The sequence below is a fragment of the Eurosta solidaginis genome, chromosome 1, assembly GCF_040869045.1.
Source record: "Eurosta solidaginis isolate ZX-2024a chromosome 1, ASM4086904v1, whole genome shotgun sequence".
Taxonomy (NCBI): domain Eukaryota; kingdom Metazoa; phylum Arthropoda; class Insecta; order Diptera; family Tephritidae; genus Eurosta; species Eurosta solidaginis.
The window spans coordinates 291,431,679-291,458,444 of NC_090319.1; the positions used below are offsets into that span (position 1 = coordinate 291,431,679).

General features: G+C 35.4%; 1 protein-coding gene across 1 annotated transcript in view; it reads right to left on the reverse strand.

Annotated features, from left to right (window-relative positions):
* The window catches only part of side-III (sidestep III), a 733,037-nt gene that overhangs the window by 124,763 nt on the left and 581,508 nt on the right, over positions 1 to 26,766 (reverse strand). The window contains exon 10 of the mRNA XM_067767231.1: positions 10,625 to 10,755. Within this exon, the coding sequence (XP_067623332.1) occupies positions 10,625 to 10,755 (131 nt within the window). The remainder of the gene's footprint in view (positions 1 to 10,624; positions 10,756 to 26,766) is intronic.

Below are 26,766 nucleotides of genomic sequence, written 5' to 3' on the forward strand. Positions count from 1 at the left end.
TAGCAGGTAAATTTTGAAAATTTATTTAATTTCTAAAAGACTAAGCTTCAATTGTATATTTGTAAGTATGTAACGCTCCTTTGTGTACACCAAATACATAAAACAAAATGTTACGTATACGCACCGGTTCTTTCAAGTGGTAGATACAGTTGGATTTGCGTGTAATTCTTTTGTTTATAATAAAACAACGTGCTTATTTCAATATACTCTAAGTTAAAGTTAATCATTCTTGAAGTGTTTAAATTGAAATTTTTAATAAAAAATTGTGTAAACTGGAAGGAGCATAGATTTGAAACTTATGTTGTTGCTTTCATTGTTGTAGCGATAAGGATATTACACGAAGGCAATGGGGAGTGTTATCGATGTTGACGGTCCTTTGCCGGATGCAGATCCGGTACGTTCCGGTACCAAAACCGACCATTTCGGGAACTTCTAGGCTATAACGCCCTCCCACACCCTAGATCCATTAAGAGTTCTGGGTCGGCAAAGCCTCGGCTGTTAATGAAACAGGGCCACGGATAGGTGAGGTTGACAATTGCGTTGGAGAAGCTATATTTTGCGCTGGCAACACCTTGAAAGGGTTGCGCTACACAGCCCCTACCGCGGGTATATTCTAACCCCCTAACCCGCTGGAGGTATTTGAAACTTATCTAAGTACCCGGTAGCGTCTGGTTCGTAAAATTTCTCAAAAAAGGTAGACCTTACCAAAACTATCAATATCATAATCAATAAAATTAGTTCAACTCAGCTGCAGCTTCGAAAACGCCTTATTTCAGAAAACCTTTGAACAACGCCTTATTTCAAACTTTGCTCGAAAAAGTACTCTCTGAGCTCAAATGCTTTGAGACAGCACATTCTTCAACCAAATTCTGAGATAAGGCGTTTTCGAACTGGAAGCCGAGATACTCAGTTCAGCCCTTAATCTTACTGAAATGATATTTTGGATCAAAAAAACATAAACATAAGTTTAATATTAAAGTTAAGCGCATCAGCGTATATGCTGGCGCGTATAAGCGTGATAGCGCAAAAGCGAACTGACGAGTAAAGGAGTGTCACCGTAATATCATAAAATGATTAAGGTGTTATAGCGTAAAAGCGTATTGGCTTATTGTCATATGCGCGTAAGCATGTGCGTAGAACCACAGGAGCATATCAGCGATGTCATGGCATAATCAAGTTAGATTATAAGCAAAAGCTTAAAGGCATTTGTACATGAAGTTGCAGAAGCTCACAAGCGAATAAGCTGAAAACAAAATAAAATATTACGAGCACAAGAGTATTTTAGCGTAAATAAGGCCGCGTATAATTTCCGCGCACATGAGCGTAAACGCATATGAGCATGAAAACGTAGTAGATTACAGAAATGTTAAATGCGTAATGACGTGAGATTGAAGAATGGTAAAGGCGTAACAGTGTAATAGCGTGAAAGCATAGTAGCGTAGTATATTAGCATGAGCTTTAAAGCTATTTACCGTAAACTCTTACAAGCAAAAGTGGGAGTGTACCAGCAAAATAGTGTAGAATATCGACATCAATATGCTGTTAGTAAATAATAATGCAACAACAAAAACATGAAGCAGCCACTCTTATATACATGTCCACATTAAAGCTAGTAACACTTATGTAAAACGCGACGAAGGGACATCTCCCACACACACATGTAGTCACCAGCCGAAATAGTTACTCACACATACACACACATATAGCTATAAACTATAAATATAAACGTATATAGCCGGTAACCAAGCATGAGCTATAAGAGTTCTAGAAGGTGAAACGTCTAGACCTTTGGAGAAATATGCGGACGATGCAAATAGAGAGTATAAAAGTATCGCGTACAAGCGAAACTGTATATGCATATTGCTTGGTAGTGTAGTGGCAAAAGAGCGTACTAACGTAAGAGAGTGGAAGTATGTAAACACGAAATTGGTTAAGCATAGTGGCGTACTAGCGTTAATTATACGCCGTGAATATTACTGCTTCGTACTATGTGTAAAGTCTATGAAAATGACTTCAAAATTATAAGAAGACATGTTGCTAACAGCGACTAGTCTTTCCTTTTCTTTAATCAGCAGATTCCTAAATACGGCTTCGAGCAATAGACGAGGTGCAGAACGATTCCTAAAATAATTTGAATTTTTACGATCGAGTAATATTATTTCCGTTTTTTGGTACGACTGAGTACACCCACAAGCACAATCTCCATTTGTACATATGTATTTAGTATAGTTCGAAAAAACAAACGACTTTATAAATTTGCTGAGTTTAATAAATGTGTGTGCTTGTAAACGTTTCGATGACAACGTTGGCAAAACGACTTCAGCAACATACGTGCGCATATCCGTTACGTTATATCTTACCACATTTAATTGCACGTAAGCGCGCCATTGCACTAACACACATGCATAATTTGATGTAATAAAATGTGAACCAACACTCAAAAAAAAATTTTTTTTTCTAAAAGCTAGGAAAATAAATGTTAAAAATAGAAGTCCTTCCCTAAATCTAGACAAGTAATTTTCTTACAAATTAAAAAAATTTTTTTCTTTGGTTAGACGGAAAATTTTCTTAAAAGAGGAGAATATTGTATAAAAACAAGTAAGGAAGGTTAAGTTCGGGTGTAACCGAACATTACATACTCAGTTGAGAGCTATGGTGACAACATAAGGGAAAATAACCATGTAGGAAAATGAACCGAGGGAAACCCTGGAATGTGTTTATATGACATGTGTATCAAATGAAAGGAATTAAAAAGTATTTTATGAGGGAGTGGGCCATAGTTCTATATGTGGACGCCATTTAGGGATATAGCCATAAAAGTGGATCAGGGTTGTCTCTAGAATGCGTTTGTATGATATGGGCATCAAATGAAAGGTGTTAATGAGTATTTTAAAAGGGAGTAATCCTTAGTTCCATAGGTGGAAGCCGTTTCGAGATATTGCCACAAAGGTGGACCAGGGGTGACCCTAGAATTTGTTTGTACAATATGGGTATCAAAAGAAAGGTTTTAATGAGTATTTTAAAAGGGAGTAATCCTTAGTTCCATAGGTGGACGCCGTTTCGAGATATCGCCATAAAGGTGGGCCAGGGGTTACTCTAGAATTCGTTTGTGCAATATGGGTATCAAACGAAAGGAGTTAATGAGTATTTTAAAAGGGAGTGGGCCTTAATTCTATAGGTGGACGCCTCTTCGAGGTATCGCAATAAAGGTGGACCAGGGGTGACTCTAGAATTTGTTTGTACGATATGGGTATCAAATGAAAGGAGTTAATGAGTATTTTAAAAGGGAGTGGGTCTTAGTTCTATAGGTGGACGCCTTTTCGAGATATCGCCATAAAGGTGGAGCAGGGGTGACTCTAGAATGAGTTTGTACGATATGGGTATAAAATTAAAGGTATTAATGAGAGTTTTAAAAGGGAGTGGTGGTAGTTGTATATGTGAAGGCGTTTTCCAGATATCGACCAAAATGTGGACCAGGGTGACCCAGAACATTATCTGTTGGATACCGCTAATTTATTTATATATGTAATACCTGTCAAGATTTTAAGGGTTTTTTATTTCGCCCTGCAGAACATTTTCATTTTCTTCTACTTAATATGGTAGGTGTTACAACCATTTTATAAGGTTTTTTCTAAAGTTATATTTCGCGTCAATAAAACAATCCAATTACCTTACCATGTTTCATCCTTTTTTTCGTATTTGGTATAGAATTATGGCATTTTTTCATTTTTCGTAATTTTCGATATCGAAAAAGTGGTAGTGGTCATAGTCGGATTTCGTTCATTTTTCATACCAAGATAAAGTGAGTTCAAGTAAGCACGTGAACTAAGTTCATTAAAGATATGTCGATTTTTGCTCAAGTTATCGTGTTAACGGCCATGCGGAAGGACAGACGGACGACTGTGTATAAAAACTGGGCGTGACATCAACCGATTTCGCCCATTTTCACAGAAAACAGTTAGCGTCATAAAATCTATGTACCCACCAAATTTCAAAAGGATTGGATAATTTTTGTTCGACTTATGGCGTTAAAAGTATCCTAGACAAATTAAATGAAAAAGTGCGGAGCCACGCCCATTTTGAAATTTTCTTTTATTTTTGTATTTTGTTGCACCATATCATTACTGGAGTTGAATGTTGACATAATTTACTTATATACTGTAAAGATATTAAATTTTTTGTTAAAATTTTACTTTAAAAAAAATTTGTTTTTAAAAGTGGGCATGGTCCTTCTCCGATTTTGCTAATTTTTATTACACGTACATACAGTAATAGGAGTAACGTTCCTGCCAAATTTCATCATGATATCTTCAACGGTTGCCAAATTACAGCTTGCAAAATTTTAAATTACCTTCTTTTAAAAGTGGGCGGTGCCACGCCCATTGTCCAAAATTTTACTAATTTTATATTTTGCGTTCAACCCATCTACCAAGTTTGGTCAATTTATCTGTCTTTTGTAATGAATTATCGCACTTTTTCGGTTTTTCGAAATTTTCGATATCGAAAAAGTGGGCGTGGTTATAGTCCGATATCGTTCATTTTAAATAGCGATCTGAGATGAGTGCTCAGGAACCTACAAACCAAATTTCATCAAGATACCTCAAAATTTACTCAAGTTATCGTGTTAACGGACGGACGGACGGACGGACATGGCTCAATCAAATTTTTTTTCGATCGTGATTATTTTGATATATGGAAGTCTATATCTATTTCGATTCCTTTATATATGTACAACCAACCGTTATCCAATCAAACTTAATATACTCTGTGAGCTCTGCTCAACTGAGTATAAAAAGTTATTGAACTGTAACGGCAGTAGGCGCCTAGTCGAGGTGCTCAACTTTACTGTCAAACGCTTTTATTATTGTGATAAATATGCCCGATAGTATTCTTGATTGACTTCATAATTGAAAGAAATAAAACAAATTTCGCAGTTTTCCCCCATTTAAATCCTCTGACTTAAGTGGCTTTGCCCCGGTAATGCGTCAAAAGCCAGGTGACCCAATGATCCTCTAGCTGGAAAGGATGGAAGTAGCGTGTATCACCAATAAGCCTCACATCCCATATGCTTAAGGTTCTTGGGGAGTTTTTTGACATCTTTATTATGTCAACAATAATAGGGCTGAATCTATGAAAGATGCAGCATGCTAACATTAAGAGCAGGTCAGCAGAAACCATCTTTAATGAGCTCATTGTTGTTGTAAAAAAAATGACTCCAACACAAATATTCGAATCCCTCTTAAGTCCGGAGGAGACAACCACATATGTGATTGGACACAATCTATGCTAGAGAATAGAACTAAAGAGGTAGATATGAGCTCGGTGACAACGACCAGAAAAGTGGGAAAATTAACACCCCAGAATGGTGTTCTTGCACCACTGATGTGGACTGTAGCACTCAACAAAATGCTACTAGAGCTTAATAAAAATTTCTTGAAGGTAGTAGCATATGCGGACGATGATGTTATCGCAGTCTCGGAAGCATTTGCTAGAATGCTAAATGAAATCCCACAAAGGGGCGGTGAGCAGGCTAAATACCCGGGTGTCTTCAAGCACTCTCAATGTTTACCCAAGCAATACAGAAATGATACTCTTCAGCAACATAACCGAAATACCTCAGCTTCGTCTGCCTTCAATAAAAGGCACAAAGCTCTCGGTGTCAACTAGGACTAAGTAGGTTAGTTTAGGTTAGTTAAAGTGGTTGCCGCCATAAATGTGAGGGACACACTAAGTCCTGCTGGCCCATTGTGATACCACTGTTTGGGCTATAGCCCTTCCTCCTTTAGATGTGTAGGAATTTGAACCAATTTGACCTTCTGATGTAGGGTAGAATATTTTCAATTTCCGCAGAGCCAAGTTCTGCTAAGCACCCGATGAAATACTTATTCATACATTCCATACTTATATTGGCCAGAGTAGGGCATCTACAGAGGAAGTGCTCAACGCTTTCTATCTCCTCTTCATCTCTGCAGCTCCAACAAAAATCGTTGTTTGGAATTCCCATGCGTTCGCCGTGTATTCCCATTAGGCAGTGGCCCGTTAATATCCGGATCAGTGGACGTAAGGAGAGACGGTTGAGCTTAATGAGGAACCTAGTTCTATTTTCGTTTATGCGAGGCCAGGTTTGTTTGAACATCTCCCATGTGGGTTCCAGCGTCCATCTGGAATTCGCCTTTTTGATGAAAGATGATGTGAGCCAGTATTTGCACGCAGCAAGAGGGGGAGCAATGTCCTTCATCTGGATTAGCTCTGTCTGTTCAGTAGCCCTTCTCGCTATTTCATCGGCAGCACAATTCCCGGGTACACCGCTATGACCTGGGACCCATACAACAGCTGTCTCGCACCGCGATTCAAGTTCGTACATTCTGTTGCTAATTTGGATGAAGTGTTATTGCCTTGGAGGGCTTTTATTTCCGCTTCACTATCAGAGTACATTGCTAGTAATGTGGGGTTCTTAGGTAGCAGCCAATGGGTGGCCTCAATTATTGCAGTTAATTCCGCCTGGAAGATGCTACAGAGGCTTGGCAGCCCTATGCTTATGGAAAGTGAAAGACACTCTGAGTAGATTCCACTGCCCACGTTATCGGTGAGCTTGGAGCCATCCGTGAAGTTGGTCGTGCACTCTGGGTCTAGGTTAGTGGCCTTATCCCATACGTGCTTCTCTGGGATTCTGATTGAGAACTTATACTCCATACAGACTCAGCAACCACCACTTTTGCATGGGTACCAGGTCCCAGGTATATTGACGGTAATGAAAAATCGTATGAACTGACAAAGGCCGGTGTGCCGTTAAACATCATTGAGGAAGTCGCGGTGCATCGATGGCTTATATACATAAAAGTAGAGTCTTGCTAAAAATTTTATATAAAAAAATATTTATGTTGACAGCCACAATTACAGGACTCTAGCTATATGGCCCACACACTGAAAGAATGGGAACTCCCTTCGGAAATATGTGCAGGAGTTGCCAACAAGATGGTTGTAAAGAATTGGTTACCCATTTTTCTCTGCGAATGTTCAGATCTGGCAAACATTAGGTACAGAACTACAGGCGGTTTCGTGCTGCCCGGTCGAAGAAAAGCATCAAAATGCTATACAACTGATATCAACAGATTCATTTAACTCACATATTGGTTCGAGTAAAAACAACCTCATTGCACAATAAATTAATATACATGATAGATAATTGGTTTCAGGAGAAAGTGCATCAAAACGGAACCAATAGCGATACTTGGGCCCAGTCGCGCTGGCCGGGCAACACAGGAAGCAGCCAACCATTTTTGATTGCAAAAACTTATATAAAATTTGTATCAAATTAATTAAAAGTTTTATACAAAGATTGCATTGGAAACTTACTTTATTTGAAAAAAAAATGTGTCTAGGAAATGTTTTCCTCATTTGAGGTAAGTTTTTTTCTGAGTGCATAAAATCACATAAAAATTTTTCAGTTAACTTGTATGTGCTTGTGCAGCTTGGGTTTCCATCTTTCATGAAAATTCACCGGAAATTTGTCATAAAATGAATAATAACTGCATTTATATGAGCTGTTTTACCCGTAAGCAAAGTATGAGTAGTTATTTTACGACAAAAATAGTAAGTGAAAAGAACAAATACAAAAACCAACAGAAGAGCAGTCAAACAAAGACAACCTACAATATATGAACAGCTCTACTTAGCTACATAGGTAGGTGTTGCTTAAATTGCTTTCCCTCGAAGTATTTGCGCCTTTTATTGTAAAGCTTTTCTTGTCTCTCTATTTGTATATGGCGCATTCCTTTTCAATATGAACACATTATTAAACACCGCACCGTTTATTTTATTGTATGGATTTTCGACTAGGTAGGTAGTTTAAAAATAAAATCATATTTAAATGGTGCAGAAGTATGAACTGTGACAACATTAAATGAGGCAGCGTTGTTAAAGAGACAAGTTCTTCAGTTCTTCAAAAGACTTATGGACCTCTACGCATTTGGCGACGGAGGGTATCTTGGAATATTTAACGATGAACATAGCTGGACTAATTATTAAAAAAAACAGCATCTACGCTGTCTAGGTTATTCGAATGGAAGATGATACCCCGGCTAAGAAAGTAATTTTATGGGAACCCACCTACGAAAGTAGAGGAAGAGGGCGGCCCCACTTTGTTGGACGGATCAGGTGGAATACGACTAATTTTCCATTGGTGTTTCCAATGGGCACCAGTTAGCGCAGCGGAAAAGCGCCTTGTTGGACGGCCATAACCGCTAAGCGCCAACTAACGAATTTAGTATAACTTCGAATTAAAAATTGAATTGACTTTTAACGAGCTTGGAACCGTATTAATTTTTTTAAAAATCCAACGCACTTGCAAAAAGAATTCCCCTATGTATGTAGCTTAATGTGTCACTAGCAATGGTTTTTATGTTGCAACGTACCTTTACGAAGCGTTCTGTTTTTGTTTTTTTTTGCATTGTGCCTTTTTTTGGTACTCTTTCAGTTTTCGCACGTTGGTGCAAAAGTAATTGTATCATAGCAATTTTGTAAGTTTTAAGGATTTTTTGTGCGTTTTATAGAAATGTGGGGGTGTGGTTTAAAAGCTTTTCATCAGAGAGTAAACTTTCCGTACGCAAGGTGATTTATTGTTGATAGAGTTTTAAGCAATCGTATAAACTTATTTTTCATTACGTCATAGTAACTCCATTATATTTATCCAACTACAAAGATTCTTCTTTTGAAATATACTTTGATTAAGGGTACTTCAGTTGTCTGTCTGTGAAAAAATTTTATTCCACAAGTCCCAAATTTCTTTTTCTCTTATTGTTCTTGTTTTAGCAATAAGGATGCTCCCCGAAGGTTTTTGGGAGTGTTATCGATATTGGTGTTCCCATGCTGGATATAGATCTATTACGTTCCGGTAACAAACACCATTAAGGTACAGGGAACACATCTAACATTCAATGCCATCCTGCTCCCCTAGGCCCTAGTTTCATGAGGAACTTGAAATTGCCAGAGCCTCGTCAGCTAAGGAAACAGGATTCACCACGAGGTTGACAATTAGGTTGGAGAAGATAAAAATTGCGCTGGCAACCCTTTAAAAGGGTATCTTCTAGGCTCTCTAACCCGCTGGAGGGAGAGTTAGTATTGCGTATGGTGTAGTAGTTTAATGTTATCTTCACAATTGATAACAATGGTGGATAAAGTAGCACTTTTTAACTGTTGCATGGAGTTTTTCTCTTTTTCTCACTACTTTTTGGTCGGTGCTTCAAATCAGCCCTCAAATTTCTTCTAGCAGCTCCAGTTTTTGAAATACGGGTATCATGCAAAAAAATACTTCTCAGTTGACATATTACCACAGTAGGCATTGTTACTGCATCCACTGCATTATTTATTATGAGTTAATCAAGGAGAATGTGTGCAAGCAAGCCAAATAGGTTTTTTTTTTTTTTTTGTTGTGGCGCTTTTAAGGAATTTCGTGTTCAAGGAATTTCGTTTGAATCCGTCGGACCTAGTTAAATGATCTTATATGGACTTATTCGGTTCCCAACATGAAACTAATAACAAACCCTAGATTCCTAGTTTTGTGTGTAAATGTAGTTTTGATCCATTACAATTTTAGCAAATAAAAAAGACCTTATTTCTAATAACAAACTTCTAAGATATGGCATGAATTGTCGGACCATCGCGGGGACTTTTATTTCTGTGTAATAAGCATAATAGGAATAAACTGCAGAAATCACTCTAAATTGATTTATTCCAACTTATTGACTGCTATCGTATAATATTACCTTCTCTGCATAACAAATAGGGTCCTATGCAACAATATCTAAAGCCTTTCGAGAAAATTGGGTAATATTTCAAATGCATTTCTATATCATTTCAAGAAAAGATTTAAGAAAAGGTGAAAGCTGGTGAAAACACCTGAGAAAAAGAAATCTACATGAGGCTAGTACATTTGGGTTGTAAAAAACTTTTTATGAAACAGGAAGCTACCTAACTTGTTTGATCATATAGACCAACTGATGCTACACTTTCAACATCTGCATGTATTCATGATTATCAATACGCAGTTTCTCTAAGGTCATCTATACCGTTTTCCTGAAAATTAGGCGATTTCAGTGAAGAGCAGAACAAGCGCTTTCACCAGGAACTCCACACTATGGAAGAGCGATATCAAGGATACTGGAACACGCATATGATAGTTGATTACTGCTGGAGCATTTGGAGTAGTGCTCCTTAATCAACTCATAAAAGAAAATATATAATATATAATATTTAATATATAATATAATATAAAAGAGATTATTTATTAAAAAATTTATTTTTATTAAAAACTTTATTATTAAATATGTATTTCGGAAACTGAAGCTGCTAGAAAAAAAACGGCTTTTACGTGTGAAATCAGGATAAAAAGGACTTTAGAAATCATGCATTAAAGCCCACGCAACAGAACCTATGTCGACCAGTGTAATTTTGTGTAATCTTCCTTGAAATAGTACAAATAACGATTACCACCACCCGGCATGGTCGTAGAGACTATCTTACATTTCTAACAATACTAACAAGCTTTTCACAGCAAATGCAATAACTTAAACACTAAATCCAGCATATTATGTATATATATAAATAATATATTTTTAAAACTCACATCATGTGACCACGTTATACGATGCTCCTTTGGATTTGCTTTTATGTGACATTCAAAATAAACATCATCGCCTTCTTTTATATCGTCCGGTTTTAGTGTTGAGCCCAAGGATAATGTTACTTGGGGTGGATCTGTGTAAATTTGCATAAGCATTTTATGTTTGTTTCCATTTGTGATGATCCGTGGCATTTATTTTGTTTGTTGTTTTTGTTGTTTGGCAGCATTTTGGGTTATGTTTGATTGTCAGCAAGATTATCAACGTATTTTGCGACATTATTGACATTGAGAGTTAAAATTGTTGACAAAGTTAAGAGCAGCCATTTACATATTTTGTTTTTTTTTTTTTTTTTGGAAGAGAAAGAGCAAGAAGAAGAAAAGTTAATATGAATTTGTGTTAATTTTTTGTTTCTGCATTTATTAAATATATTTATAAAATGTTTCATGAAATAAAAAAAAAAAAACGTATAGTTAATTATATTTCAAAATGTAATTAAAAAATTGTTTTTTTTTTTATTCATTCAACATGCTCATACAGTAGTGAACATGAGAAAAGCAGTGGCTATTTTTGACAAATTTTCTGAATTAAATTCTTTTCTTTTATTTGAACTAATATAACAAAAGCTATGCAAACGAAACTCAAAAATTTATTAGAAAAATATTTTACAAAATCTTCGAATTTTTTTTAAAGTCTAATGTATTTTTCTTAGTATTGAGTTATATAGTCCAATTAAAATAAATCTTATTGAGTACAAGAGATGGCATAAGAAAACGAGGTTAAATCACCCTCAAGCGAAAATTATAATATTTCAAGTTACCAGAAAAAATATCAATAAATCAATAGCCAAAAAATTAAATAATTATTTTTAAAATAAATTCAAATAAAAATATGCTGTTTTTTCAATTTCCCCACATTCGCTTTTATGAGAAGTCGATAAACGCTTACGAGAAATGAGAGAGAAGAATGGCTTCAAGTGTCTTGGGTACTGCCAACAGGAGGGACAACGGACTATATGAGTCTCTTCCGTTTTAGTTTCCTAGGCTTTAATGGCGATACCACCCATGTCATTATCCATTTTTAAAGGAAGAAAAAGATGTACGGAGGCTAGTTGAAGATAAGCGCCAGATAACTGAATCCCTCATTGTCCGGACATAATGCTTTTAATGGTTTAACATTATGGCGTCTATTTGGGGGTGTTAGTGTTAAGAGATTCGCTGTTTTTATGTTTATTTGCACGGCTGTTGGCCTGCCGTTAAGATTTGTCAATCAAGAAATGCAATACGTTCTGCTGATTGATAGAACTTACTCATTTCTTCGAATCCGACAGCACTTTATATCCAAAACTGGTGGATATTTTCTCATTGTGCTTCTTCCCTCGTTACGGTTGAACGTACCTTAACGGCAGAGAGGTGAAGTTTCTTAACATGTTGCTCCCATTTCACCCGCTTGTGTTTAACCAGAAACTCTCGCCAAATTGCGGCATTCAGATGTTAAGAAACCGTCTTATAGTTACAGCGAGAGAAGTATGGGAACGTGGTCGGGGTGTTTTCCTAAGCTCGGCATCAGCTGTCAAATAATGCAGTTTACGAATGCTTCGCTGACTTTTGAAATGGTTGACTTGCTATAACAATTTCCTTCTAACGCGTGGGGACTTCTCTGTTCATAGTTCTAAACAAACTGTTATCTATTTGATCTGGAAACATCTCTACCCTGCTGTCTGCTTGCAGTTTGTAATGCCACAATTCGTGACGAGCATTTAAAATTCCTATAATTATGCGATTTTTGATAGTGAGCAGAGCAGAATGTTAGCCACTGTAGCAGTAGGTAAGAGGGGAATGTGCACAGCTTAAGGGACAGCCGCTTGGCAGCATGATGTGGCATCGTCCGAGACAGGAATTACACAGGGCAAATGGTACAAAAGTATTTATTCTGAATAGCAAACAGAGGCAAAACCTTTTCTTTTCTGCTGCGGTATTCGCCAAGGCTTTGAGTTCTTCTAGCCTTCGAACCAAATACTTGACCAATTTCGGTTCAGAAACATATGTTATAACTATTTTATTTCATAAAAATTTCATGTTCCTTACTGTTCTTGCTGATTTCAAAGTCTGCGCAAAAGGGAAATAAAACGCACACAAAAATTTTTTTTAAAATCCCGTTCTTAAATTCAACAAAACTCAGGCAAGATAAGTCGTAATGAATAAAAACAATTGGACATCAAAATTGTTTGTTTACGTCAAAAGTCCAAAATGAGTTTACATAAAAATTTGTAACTATACCATGGTACAAGTTATAGGTCTCTCAAATTTCGAATTGGTTTTATCCATTTTTTTTTTTTTTTTTGTTTTTTTCGTTTAAAAGCAAAGAAAAAAATGTGTCAAAAATCAATACAAATTTTTTTCGACTTAAATTGATCCAGCTACAAAATTGTAAAATTTTCTGAATTAAATTTTTTTTTTTCGAAAATGTTTTTGAGATTCCTTAGCATGCTTTCAACAGCAAAACTAATAGAAGGTTTTCTAAAATTTTTGAAGATAAATAAGAGACTATTTAACTAAACGTCATGTAAAATTGACACTACTAGTTTAAAAAGAAAATCAAACTCAAAATAAAATTTTCGTAAAATTTTTGAAATTCTTAAGAATGGTTTCAGTAACAAATCTCTTGCGAGTTTTTTCTTGAGGTATCGAAAAAAAAAATGAAAATTTTTTAACGAAATTCGATACGAAATTGTAACAGTTTAATTCGAAAATTAGGAAAACTCGAAATAAAGGGTTGGAAATTATCGTAAAACTTTTTTCATAAAGCTTTAAGTTTCAGTTGCAAGACTCACTAGTTTTTTTTTTTTTGAACAATCGAAAATGAAAAAAAAATCTTTTTACCATTATTTCGAAAATTAAGAAAACTTGCAATAAAAATTTCGAAATTTTTCGTACACCTTTTTCGAATTTTATTCGAAACCACTTTTGAGATTCCTTGGCAAGTTTTATTAACTAAACTCATGGAAATTGTTTCTTGAAATATCGAATATAAAAAAAAAAAAATTTCGGAAATATATATAATTTGACAAAGCTATTTTTGAAAGCTAAGCAAACTCAAAATATATATTATTTCTTAAATTAGATATCGAAAATGGAGAAAAAAATTTTAAATTTATTAAACCAAATTTGATAAGAAATTTCAACTATTTTCTTCGAAAATTAGGAAAACTAGAATAAAGAGCTCGAAAGTTTTCGTAAATTTTTTTTTCAAACTGCAGTTTCTAGTTTCAGTTGCAAAACTCGTAGGAATTTTTTCTTGAATTATTGAAAATAAATAAAAGTTATTTAGCGAAATTTGACAAAAAAATTACATAAAAAAAAAAAAAAATACCTTACTATTCTTAAAAATTAAGAAAATTCGCAATAAAAAGTGCGAAATTTTCGTAATATTTTCTTCGATTGCCAATTTTCCAAAAAACGTTTTTGAAATTCTTAAGCATATTTTCCGTTCAAAACTCATGAAAGTTTTTACTTGAAATATCAATAATAAAAATAAAAACATTTTTTTTAAGATATTTGATATAAAATTGTCACTGCTATTTTTGTGTGGGCTTCTGTGCGCATATGTATGTACAGTTTAATTAGCGCTTCTTTAGTTAATTTATTTTTTATATCATATTTACTTTCCAACAAGAAATAATTTATTAAAATGTTTGGAAATAAATGGTATAAATTTCATATAATAAACAAAATACCATATTATAAGTTTAATTAGCTAAATGACATGCAATTATTTTCAACTTGCACGCACATATTCCACATACATATATATTCATAAGTACATAGAAAGTGCCAAACAATTAATTACTTTTATTTTATTTTGTGTTGCGCTTTTAAAAGGAACTGGAAATTATTTTCTTAATTAATTTTTTTTTATTTTAAATTTTAGTTGAAGTTATCGTGCAACTTTTTCGTGTCGAAAAAGTTTTCGCTGCAGCAGAAAAGTTTTTCTCATCTCTATGGTTTTATTTTGGCTTTCAATTCCTTTTTTTGGTTATTACGGCATATTTTTCAAAGACTTGAAAGGACGAAGCTTTAAAATTCAATTATATTAATGGCTTTTGCTATTGCACTAAATATTTTATATGTATGTAATTTAATTAAATTTACGAATTATATTTAAAAGTTTCGTATGAAATTTACACATAAGTTAACTTTTCTGCAAAGTCTTTTTTAATTTTTGTGACACTGAATGGTTTGGAAATAGTTAAGGTGTTTAAACGTTAGAATAGTATTAACGTTAGATCTCGTATTAACTTAAAACTGAGATAACTTACAATACAAGTATACACTAGCGTACTCGGTACAGTTTGTGCTTCCCGAAATTTGATTTGCCTACATTTAAAAAGTAAGCCTCGCTTCCCTTCTGCACACTACCCCATTCCCTTCTACTTGATCTTACATTTTTCACGAATATTCCATTATTCCATTTATCTTCCTCCCATTCACGAACACATTCCAACTCCCACTCGGTTTTCCACTTCCACTCCAACAACCACTACCACTCCTACACCTGCTAACGGTCCCATTCCATCTCCCAGCTCCACTCCAACTTCTACTACCAGCTCCACCCACCCTCCCAGTACCTCTCACACTCCCAATCCCTCTACCTCTCTCCCCACAATTTCCTTATATATGAAATATCTTTAACAAATGTGCAATGTCGGCTTCACCTGACCGGCCGAGTTAAATATATTTGTTTCAGTAAACCACTACGAAACTATATAACACTAACTCAGGTACAGCTTAAAAGTTTTGCTAAGAAGGACGTTTCAAAGACAGAATGTTAATGAGGTCGTAACTTAGGAGAGCGGTTAAAAATGTTATAACTCAACCCCTGTACTAAGTCTTTAGCAAATTGTATCATAAATACTGTAACGAATTTGGGGAAATCCTGATTATTATACACTTTCTGCTAACGTTTGTATCGCTGAAATTTCGAATGAATAACTCAAATATTCTGTATTGCAATATGGTCTTTATTTAGTCTACTTTGGTAATACAATTATACTTCAATATCACGTACTACACAAAAGCATGTTTTTATCGAACTGATTACTAATTCCTTAGCTTGTGCTGCTTTTAAACTCTCGGTTTTCTCGTTCACCAATTTCTCCTAAGGTCTAGTCATTTCGCGAACAGTTCGAGAACAATTTTATATTTGTAGTTTATGCTTTTCTACAAGCTATATGCGCGTGTTTATGTGAGTAACAACTTTAGCTGATTACTACATGTGTGCGTGTGTGTGAGATATCTCTTCGTTGCCTTGTACATAAGTGTCGCTGCTTGCTGTGTTTTGCTGTTGCGCTTATTTACTAACATCATACTGATGCTAATATTCGCCACAATACGATTTTTAGAATAGGAAAAATAAGAAAGAAAACGGATACAATTGTGAATCCAAAGCATCCAAAATTTTCCTTGACTACACGCACAAAATTTGACTAATAGCGGTTTAGTCGTTTAGAAGGAGTTCAGTCACCAACACATATTTAAGTATGTATCGTCTTTCCCATGGACAACTGACACCTCTCAGTTATCACCGTGGAAAACTAGCACGACTCGTTATCCGCGTGGAAGACTAACTGTCGATAAGATATCTTTAAATCGTCGATAAGATATGGATAACACGCTCATAACCCACCAATAATAAATCGATAAATCATCAATAATAAAGCTGTTATTAAATTTTTTTCTCACGTAGCAACATTATGACGTAACTTGCTCACAAATTAGGCTACAGTGTTGTGACTGTATTTAAGCTTGCATCCTGTATGCCACTATACAGTAATCAGTACCACACACTACGCCTTCACTTACATTCTATATTCCCCCATGAACATAACAGTTCGACAGACTACGCTTACGCTTACATTTTTGATTTCCCCACGTTCTATTTTAAGTTCTCTTACTAACACCGCCACTTGGTATGTTTTTGCAAGGATGCCACTTATTTGCGTTTTTTTAAATTTCAATTCGATATGCAAAAGGTCTTCATGTTTTATATCAATAAATATTTGTAAGTGGGGTTGTCAGCCAATTTTATTGTATTTATATCTTCTTGTATGGCGGCCGCCGTCGTGTGTTGGTAGCGTGCTCCGCCTACCACGCCGAAGATCATGGGTTCACGTCCCGAGCAAACTAACATCATACATTTTAGAAACAAGTATTTTCAATTAGCAGAAAATTTTTCGAAACGGGGTCGCCCTCGGCAGTGTTCGGCAAGAACTTCGAGTGTATTTCTGCCATGAAAAGCTCTCAGTGAAAACTCAGCTGTCTTGCAAATGTCGTTCGAAGTCGGCATAAAACAAGTAGGTCTCGTCCCGCCAATTTGTTGGAAAAATTAAAAGAGCACAACGCAAATTGGAAGAGAATCTCGGCCCAAAATCTCTTCGGAGGTTATCGCGCCTTACACTTATTTACTTATATATTCTATATGATACAACATTTAACGAAAATGCCGATAGTTTGTTTTGTAGGTTAAACAACTGATGAAGTTGAATTACAGCTGGTAAAGTAGTATTTTAAAACAAAAATTCACTTGAAAGAGATGCGACTGGTTGTGGCATCAAATTGCATAGCTGACTTCATCGCGCCCCTTTAATTTTAGAAGTATTATGTCTCGAATGAAACAAATTATAAAAAAAAACCTTAAAAAAGGGAAAAGAATAGAGCACAAAGTTTTTGGAACTAAGTAGTGAGTAAACTAGCTATACTAACTAGTTCCCTACCTGCACTTCGATGAGTCTCTTAGATCCCAGATAGAATCCTCAAATAACAGATGAGGCGATACACCTATATACCGATCGTTCCAAAGTAATAAAAGGAGTAAGGTTAGCGGTATACTGCTTACATTCATAAAAAACAAATCCCACAACCTGATAGATGACTGTAGTGATTTTCAGCGGAACTAGTAGGCGCGACTAAAAAAAGCTACAGAAACACTGGAGAAAAATAGCTTAAACTGCAGGTGCATCAAATCTTACATTGACAGCCAAGCATCAGATAAGGCTATAATCTCTCATAGCACATCATCTTAAAGTGTACTGGAGTATAGCAAATGACCGAAAAGATCGGGATAGGGATATATATATATATATATATATATATATTAGGCCGGGTCGATTTGTGGGGATGCAAAAAAATCGCCCATTGCTCTGTGAAAATCGTTTTCTAGGGATCAAAATAAGAAACTTTGCCGAAGGAGCCATACCTCTAAAACGAATTCTGGTGTCGCCCAATTTGGGTCGAACTTTTGCGTAGGGTCAAATTTTTAAAAATCCCACTTTGACCCATTTAGAGTGCTCCAATAGAGTCCAAATGTATGACCGACCCCCACTAACTTTGGAGGCCCGACCCACCGATGCCAGTGGCACACCCCCTGGAACCCCCCTGGGGGTTCACCATACAAACATTTAACAAAATCGCTGGTTTTGCACTTTACATGAAAAAATCAGCGAAATGCCTATGTTTTTTCTTTTTGGAGTTTATTTTTCTCTTTAGAAATTTATTTAGTCAGAACATATGTAAATGAAAAAATAAATTTAACTTAGTAATAGAAAAGAAATTAAAAAAAATTATTAGAAATTAGCGTTTTTACAACACCTTTTAAAACCAAGGCATCACTGTGATGCATTTGCATGTCGTAAACATAGTTGTGTGGGTTTTTTATTCAACCGTTTTAAAAAATGAAGGTATCACTGTGACACAATTGCAGATCGTAAAATTGCTTGTGTTGTTTTTTTTAAGCCACCACAAGGCACAGCAGGTAGAATTGAAATTGCCCCTACCCAAAATTTCGACCCAAAGGGGGGGACATCAGAATTCGTTTTAGAGGTATGGTTCCTTCGGCGAAGTTTCTTATTTTGATCCCTAGAAAACGATTTTCACAGAGCAATGAGCGATTTTTAAATCGACCCGCCCTAATAGATATATATATAATATATATATTATATATAAATATATTGGGCCTCTTGGCATACGGGCATAGATGGAAATGAAAAAGCTGATGAACTGGCTATAGAAGGCTTGTAACGTAAAAGTTCAAATGTCATTGGGCGAGATTAAAAGAAGGCGAGAGCTGTAAGTGATCGACCTAGCAGAATAGGCGTGGATTCAAAGTGTATAAGATTACTTGCAGGTCTTACAACCTCAGATTAGTCTTATCATTGAAACAAGATACTGTAGGGCCGTGATGGGTATTCTGACTAGACACTGCACTCTCGCGCCCTATGCTGTTAAATAAGCCTTGTCAGTGACAGCAGATGTAGAAATGGGGGCTTGGAGGAGAAAAAATGATCCAGGTAGAAGGAGTGGCATATCTATCAGATCTAGAAGCAGCAAGTAGCATATGTCCCAGAAATGTTTTAGTATATGCCAAGAGGACGGAGATATTTAATAACACATCTAATAGGGTTTTACCGTTTGGTCATTGAACAAACTTCTCTCACTTCCATGGACTCGTTCAGGCGGGCCAGCAAGTTAAACCTAACGTTACCAAAAAATTCCAAATCCGGCTTTAACAACACAAACGCTGTCCTGACTTCGATGTCACGACAGGGTGGAAAGTATTTTTTTAATCATATGCTCTTGTTTAGAAGTTATAAATAAATTAAAGAACAATTCAAATATTTATACTGCGATTTATATTTGGATAGTTATTCTCACTATCACTAATAAATTATGAGAAATGTTCATGAAATAATCAAATGTTTATTTAATATCTAATTCATACGCTTGTATAAAAGTTGCATTGTATTTGAGAAATATTATTTACAAACTCTTCGAATTTGGCACACATAAACAATGGGACATAAAATCTGGTATTTACGTTTGTACCCGGTGCGAAAAGGAATAATTTCGAAATCAAGCTGAAAAGTAATTTTTACCAACTACAGATGAGTCATCGAATTTTATATTGAAGTTGTCTCAGTATCTGTTTCATAACAATACAATGACTCGTCGATAAAATGCAGATAGCATCCCGATAACAAGCTCAAAACTTTTTAAGCTAATTCGATAAATGTTCGATATCTTTTCGATAATAAACCGATAACATTTAAATAACAAAATGTTTGGAAATGTAAAGTATACCAGCTGAGCTCACACAGTTAAGGCTCAAGCTACAGAGAGCTGTGCGTATCAAGCTTCGATGCAGAAATTAAACTGGTTCTATTCCAGAATTAACCAAAATTGGAAGAGTTACCAGAGTTATTAAACGGTTTTATTTAGCTTGACTTGACAGGGTGGACGGACGGCCGGCCGGCACGAATTTTGTAATTGAAATTTAAGTAACTTCCCGTTAAGCTACAAGCTTGAAACTTGGAATATATTTCAGAACCCGATGACAATGCAATAGTAAGAAAAAACAAGTAAAGAAGGGACTGTATTCGGCTGTGCCGAAGACTTCATACCTTTAATGAATGGGGCTGAACAATAATCTTATCTCATTCGTAATCTCCAAATAATCGGCTGTATAAGAGAAGAAATATATAGTGAACAGATGTACATATCTAAACGATTTTTAAGATAAATATAAAATAAACAAGTAAGGAAGGTTAAGTTCGGGTGTAACCGAACATTACATACTCAGTTGAGAGCTATGGTGACAACATAAGGGAAAACAACCACGTAGGAAAATGAACCGAGGGAAACCCTGGAATGTGTTTGTATGACATGTGTATCAAATGAAAGGCATTAAAGAGTATTTTATGAGGGAGTGGGCCATAATTCTATAGGTGGACGCCATTTAGGGATATCGCCATTAACGTGGATCAGGGTTGACTCTAGAATTTGTTTGTACAATATGGATATCAGAAGAAAGGTGCTAATGAGTATTTTAAAAGGGAGTAATCCTTAGTTCCATAGGTGGACGCCGTTTCGAGATATCTCTATAAAGGTGGACCAGGGGTGACCATAGAATTTGTTTGTACAATATGGGTATCAGAAGAAAGGTGCTAATGAGTATTTTAAAAGGGAGTAATCCTTAGTTCCATAGGTGGACGCCGTTTCGAGATATCTCTATAAAGGTGGACCAGGGGTGACCATAGAATTTGTTTGTACAATATGGATATCAGAAGAAAGGTGCTAATGAGTATTTTAAAAGGGAGTGAACCTTAGTTCCATAGGCGGACGCCGTTTCGAAAAATCGCCATAAAGGTGGACCAGGGGTGACACTAGAATTTGTTTGTACGATATGGGTATCAAATTAAAGGTATTAATGAGGGTTTTAAAAGGGAGTGGTTGTAGTTGTATAGGTGGTCGCCTTTTCGAAATATCGCCATAAAGGTGGACCAGGCGTGACTCTAGAATACGTTTGTACAATATGGGTATCAAACTAAAGGTGTTAATGAGTATTTTAAAAGGGAGTGGGCCTTAGTTCTATAGGTGGACGCCCTTTCGAGGTATCGCAATAAAGGTGGACAAGGGATGACTCTAGACTTTGCTTGTAGGATATGGGTATCAAATGAAAGGTGTTAATGAGTATTTTTAAAAGGGAGTGGGCCTTCGTTCTATATGTGGTCGCCTTTTCGAGATATCGCCATAAAGGTGGACCAGGGGTGACTCTAGAATATGTTTGTACGATATGGGTATCAAATGAAAGGTGTTAATAAGTATTTTAAAAGAGCGTGGGGCTTAGTTCTATAGGTGGACGCCTTTTCGATATATCGCCATAAAGGTGGACCAGGGGTGACTCTAGAATGAGTTTGTACGATATGGGTATCAAATTAAAGGTATTAATGAGAGCTTTAAAAGGGAGTGGTGGTAGTTGTATATGTGAAGGCGTTTTCCAGATATCGACCAAAATTTGGACCAGGGTGACCCAGGAGATCATCTGTTGGATACCGCTAATTTATTTATGTATGTAATACCTGCCAAGATTTTAAGGGTTTTTTATTTCGCCCTGCAGAACTTTTTCATTTTCTTCTACTAATATGGTAGGTGTCACAACCATTTTACAGAGTTTTTCTAAAGTTATATTTCGCGTCAATAAACCAATCCAATTACCATGTTTCATCCCTTTTTTCGTATTTGGTATAGAATTATAGCATTTTTTTTTTTATTTTTCGTAATTTTCGATATCGAAAAAATGGGCGTGGTCATAGTCGGATTTCGTTCATTTTTTATACCAAAATAAAGTGAGTTCAGATAAGTACGTGAACTAAGTTCAGTAAAGATATGTCGATTTTTGCTCAAGTTATCGTGTTAACCGCTATGCGGAAGGACAGACGGACGACTGTGCATAAAAACTGGGCGTGGCTTCAACCGATTTGGCCCATTTTCACTGAAAACAGTTAGCGTCATAAAATCTATGCCCCTACCAAATTTCAAAAGGATTGGTAAATTTTTGTTCGACTTATGGCATTAAAAGTATCCTAGACAAATTAAATGAAAAAGGGCAGAGCCACGCCCATTTTAAAATTTTCTTTTATTTTTGTATTTTTTTGCACCATATGATTACTGGAGTTGAATTTTGACATAATTTACTTATATACTGTAAAGATATAAAAATTTTTTTTTAAATTTTACTTTAATAAAAATTTTGTTTTAAAGTGGGCGTGGTCTTTCTCCGATTTTGCTAATTTTTATTAAGCGTACATATAGTAATAGGAGTAACGTTCCTGCAAATTTCATCATAACATCTTCAACGACTGCCAAATTACAGCTTGCAAAATTTTAAGTTACCTTCTTTTAAAAGTGGGCGGTGCCACGCCCATTGTCCAAAATTTTACTAATTTTCTATTCTGCGTCATAAGTTCAATGCACCTACCAAGTTTCATCGCTTTATCTGTCTTTGGTAATGAATTATTGCACTTTTTCTGTTTTTCGAAATTTTCGATATCAAAAAGTGGTCGTGGTTATAGTCCGATATCGTTCATTTTAAATAGCGGTCTGAGATGAGTGCTTAGGAACCTGCATACCAAATTTCATCAAGATACCTCAAAATTTACTCAAGTTATCGTGTTACCGAACGGACGGACGGACGGACATGGCTCAATCAAATTTTTTTTCGACCCTGATGATTTATATATATGGAAGTCTATATCTATCTCGATTCCTTTATACCTGTGCAACCAACCGTTATCCAATTAAACTTGATATACTCTGTGAGCTCTGCTCAACTGAGTATAAAAATAGGTTGGTACTTTGCGTGAGGATGCAAAGCTTCACGTTTTTTGTGGTCTGCAGTGGTGTGATGGTAGCGTGCTCCGCCTATCACACCGTATGCCCTGGGTTCAACTCCCGGGCAAAGCAACATCAAAATTTTAGAAATAAGATTTTTCAATTAGAAGAAAATTTTTGTAAGCGGGGTCGCCCCTCGGCAGTGTCTGGCAAGCGCTCCGATTGTATTTCTGCCATGAAAAGCTCTCACTGAAAACTCATCTGCCTTGCAGATGCCGTTCGGAGTCGGCATAAAACATGTAGGTCCCGTCCGGCCAATTTGTAGGGAAAAATCAAGAGGAGCACGACGCAAATTGGAAGAGAAGCTCGGCCTTAGATCTCTTCGGAGGTTATCGCGCCTTACATTTATTTTATTTATGTAAAAGATATGACTGCGAATCACGTATTTCAACAATATATGACGTAAACGTAACTATTTGATGAAATTTGATGAATTTTTAAGCTTCTAGCCGTAAAAAAGGGGCAAAAATTACAGTTTATATGGGGTATATAATATATATACCACCAATCTCTATGATTTTTTCAGACAACAATATATGCTATATACGTAAGCACTCGTTGAAATTTGAAGCCTCTAGCTCTTAAAATGGGGCAGTAATTACGAAAAGTTTCTTATCTGAACAATCGGTTGTGGGGGATATATACTATATATAGACCGATCTCATCCATTTTTTCAGACAACAATATGTGCAATATACGAAAGCATATGGTGATGTCTGAAGCTTTAATCTGATAAATTGAGGAATATATGCCAAAAATCCACTTTTTCTGAAAAATCGGTTGTATGGTGGATATATGTACGCTATAGTGTTCCGATCCGGCCGGTTCCGACAAATGTGGTCCGATTTGGCTCATATTTGGAATACATATTACATAAAAGAATAGAAAGCGACCTATGAAAAAAAATCGCAGCTGGGTGACGCAAGGATCTAGATATTAAACACAATCGTATTTGTGGTCCGATTTGGCTCATATTTGGAACACATATTATATACAAGAATAGAAAGCGACCTATGAAAAAAAATCGCAGCTAGGTGACGCAAGGATCGATATATTCAAAACAATCGTACTTGTGGTCCGATTTGGCTCGTATTTGGTACAAATATTAAATCAGTGCGGAAGAAGTGACATCAAAATATTTTACAGTTCGAGGAGGGACAAGCATACATGGCGCAGAGTCGAGTAAAGTCTTTGGTTATATATTGAGGACTCAGATTGTAACAAATTGTCAGGAAAGAGTCCTTGAAATAATGAGTCACTAAATGAACTAAATAGAATGAGATATAATGGACAATTAAATAAAGTCTAAAAACTTTAAAATAAAATAATTAAAAAAAATGTTTTAAGTTAAACGGTTTTATTTAAGGACCACGCCCGCTTTTATATAGAAGATTTTTAAAAGGGTCGTGGACGAATAAAATAAGCTATATCTTTGCAAAAAAGAGCTTTATATCAATGATATTTCATTTCCCAAGTGGATTTATAACAATAGGAAAAACATCAAATTTTAAAAAGTGGGTGTGGCACCGCCCCTTTTATGACTAAGCAATTTTCTATGTTTCGGGAGCCATAACTCGAAGAAAAATTAACGGATCGTTATAAAATTGTGTACAAAAACTTTTCCTGTTGCAAGAAATATTTCTTGTAAAAATGGACGAGATCAGTTAAAGACCACGCCCACTTTTATATAATATATCTTGGCGAAAAATAGCTTTGAATCAATAGAATTTTTCTTTCTAAATTGAGTTATAAGATTAAATTGAAAACGCTAAAATTTTTGAAAATGGGTGCAGCACCGCCCCTTTTATGACTAAGAAATTTTCTATGTTTCGGAAGCCATAACTCGAAAAATTAACGGATCGTAATAAAATTGAATACATATATTTTCCTTATAGCACAAAATATTTCTAGGTAAAATGGACGGGATCAGTTAAAGACCACGGCAACTTAGATATAAAACAAGTTTAAAAGGATCGCAGACTAGAATAATAAGCTATAACTTAGCAAAAAATAGTTTTGAATCAATGATATTTCACTTATCAAATTTTATTGTAAGAGAAAATGTGGAGACATTTTTTTAACGGGCAGTGCCACGTGTTATGTAGAAAAGTAATTTATCTGAAATGAAATGACGATTGAAGCTCACACTGAGTATATAATGTTCGGTTACACCCGAACTTAGACACCTTTACTTGTTTTCAATAAATCCGTTAAACTTAAAAATTTTTGTTTTTTATTATTTTATTTTTTAACATAAGTTCTGATTAAACTCGTTAATCCATTTTGTCGCCAACCAAATTCTGGTACACCATGAAAACATATAGTCCATGTTTTGGTTTTACCTAGAACTTGAAAAGCTTTAAATGGTTAAGTAAAATCGTAAGAAAAGATAATGATGCGCCGAATCATCGCAAGCTTTCAATAACTCTCTAAATGTGTGTACATTTTTGAGACCACCTTTTTCCAACAGGGCACGTACTCAAAGTGATATTTGTATTCGTTTCGAATATGAAAAACTTTGAAACAAATAAACCAAAGCTGAAAACTTTTTGACAAATATGTGCGTAAGTTTTTGAAAGAAATGAATATATATGGTTTTATTTGTACTTATGCACACATGCAAATATATTTTCATGTAAATTAATATAAGTTGGAGTATTGTGGTTATGAAGCAGATACTTATGTATGTGTGTATCTATGTATGTGCAAATAAATACCTTTTTTTGACACAACAGTGAAAAAGGTAATTATGTTGGAGGGAGTTTTAATTCGACTGACAAAACTTTTGTGGTTTGCTGTGAAGATGCATGATTTGTTGAAAAACAAAAAAGGGCATTTCTACGATGGACGACACTTTTTCACGAAGCTGTTTAAAAAATAAATACAAAGCGCGATATACCTCCGAAAATATTTAGGCCGAGCCTCCCTTGAACTTCACTAATTGCGTTTCAAGGCAAAAATACAATCGGAGTGTTTATAAGATCACTGCCGGGGCGACAACTTGGTTCTAAATTTTTTATGTTGCTTTGCCCGTGACTTGACCTAGAAACATAGAACAGCTAGAAACATGTAATAGCGAGTTTTTTGAGAAGAGTTTCGTTGGAATTTGTATCTAAAAAAACTGATGCTTACAAATTATTGTTTTTTTATCGGCATACTATCGATAGCGATTAATTTTCGTCACCTTATTAGTTCTATTTTGGCTGGTGATCTCCATCGGCTTTCGGCTTTCTATTGCTTTCTTAACGGCTTGTTATCAACGGGCTACAGACGTGTCATCAATTTTATTTTGAAGTTTTATAGACTTGGAATTAATAGAATGCTGAAGTTTGATTGCCGATAAGAAATATATAACAAATCGATTACTTTCTGCTAACAAATCTATAAATTTCCATAAAACTTTTTGGTAAAAAATCGATTACTTTCCGATTAAATTTTGTAAAATTTCAATAAATAAAAATCGATAGCTAATCTGTGAACATTGTTATAGCATATTTACAAAATTTCGGTAACTCGTCTGTACCAGGTTTATAACACACCTGAGGCAAACCTATTGAGCAATTCACAAGAGTTTTCGTAAAAGTCATGTACAATTTTTTAAAAATGAGTTTTTACATGGTTTCTAATATAAAATTTGATTCAAGCATAGCAAATACGACAAATAGGATACCTTGTTAATTGCTCATATATTTCCCTTTTTTCTTTGCCTCAACTTGATTGACAGATTTTTGTTGTGAAATTAAGAGGATTTGTTAAATTTGCGAATAAGCGGCATTCTACTTTCAGATATAGCTCAGGTATTTATGGTTACGATTATAAATTCACGAATTTTATATATACGTAACTGATTTATAGCACCTAACTCATAAATCTAACACAGACTTATACTACCCCTTCACCGTTGTGCTATACGAGTAATCAAT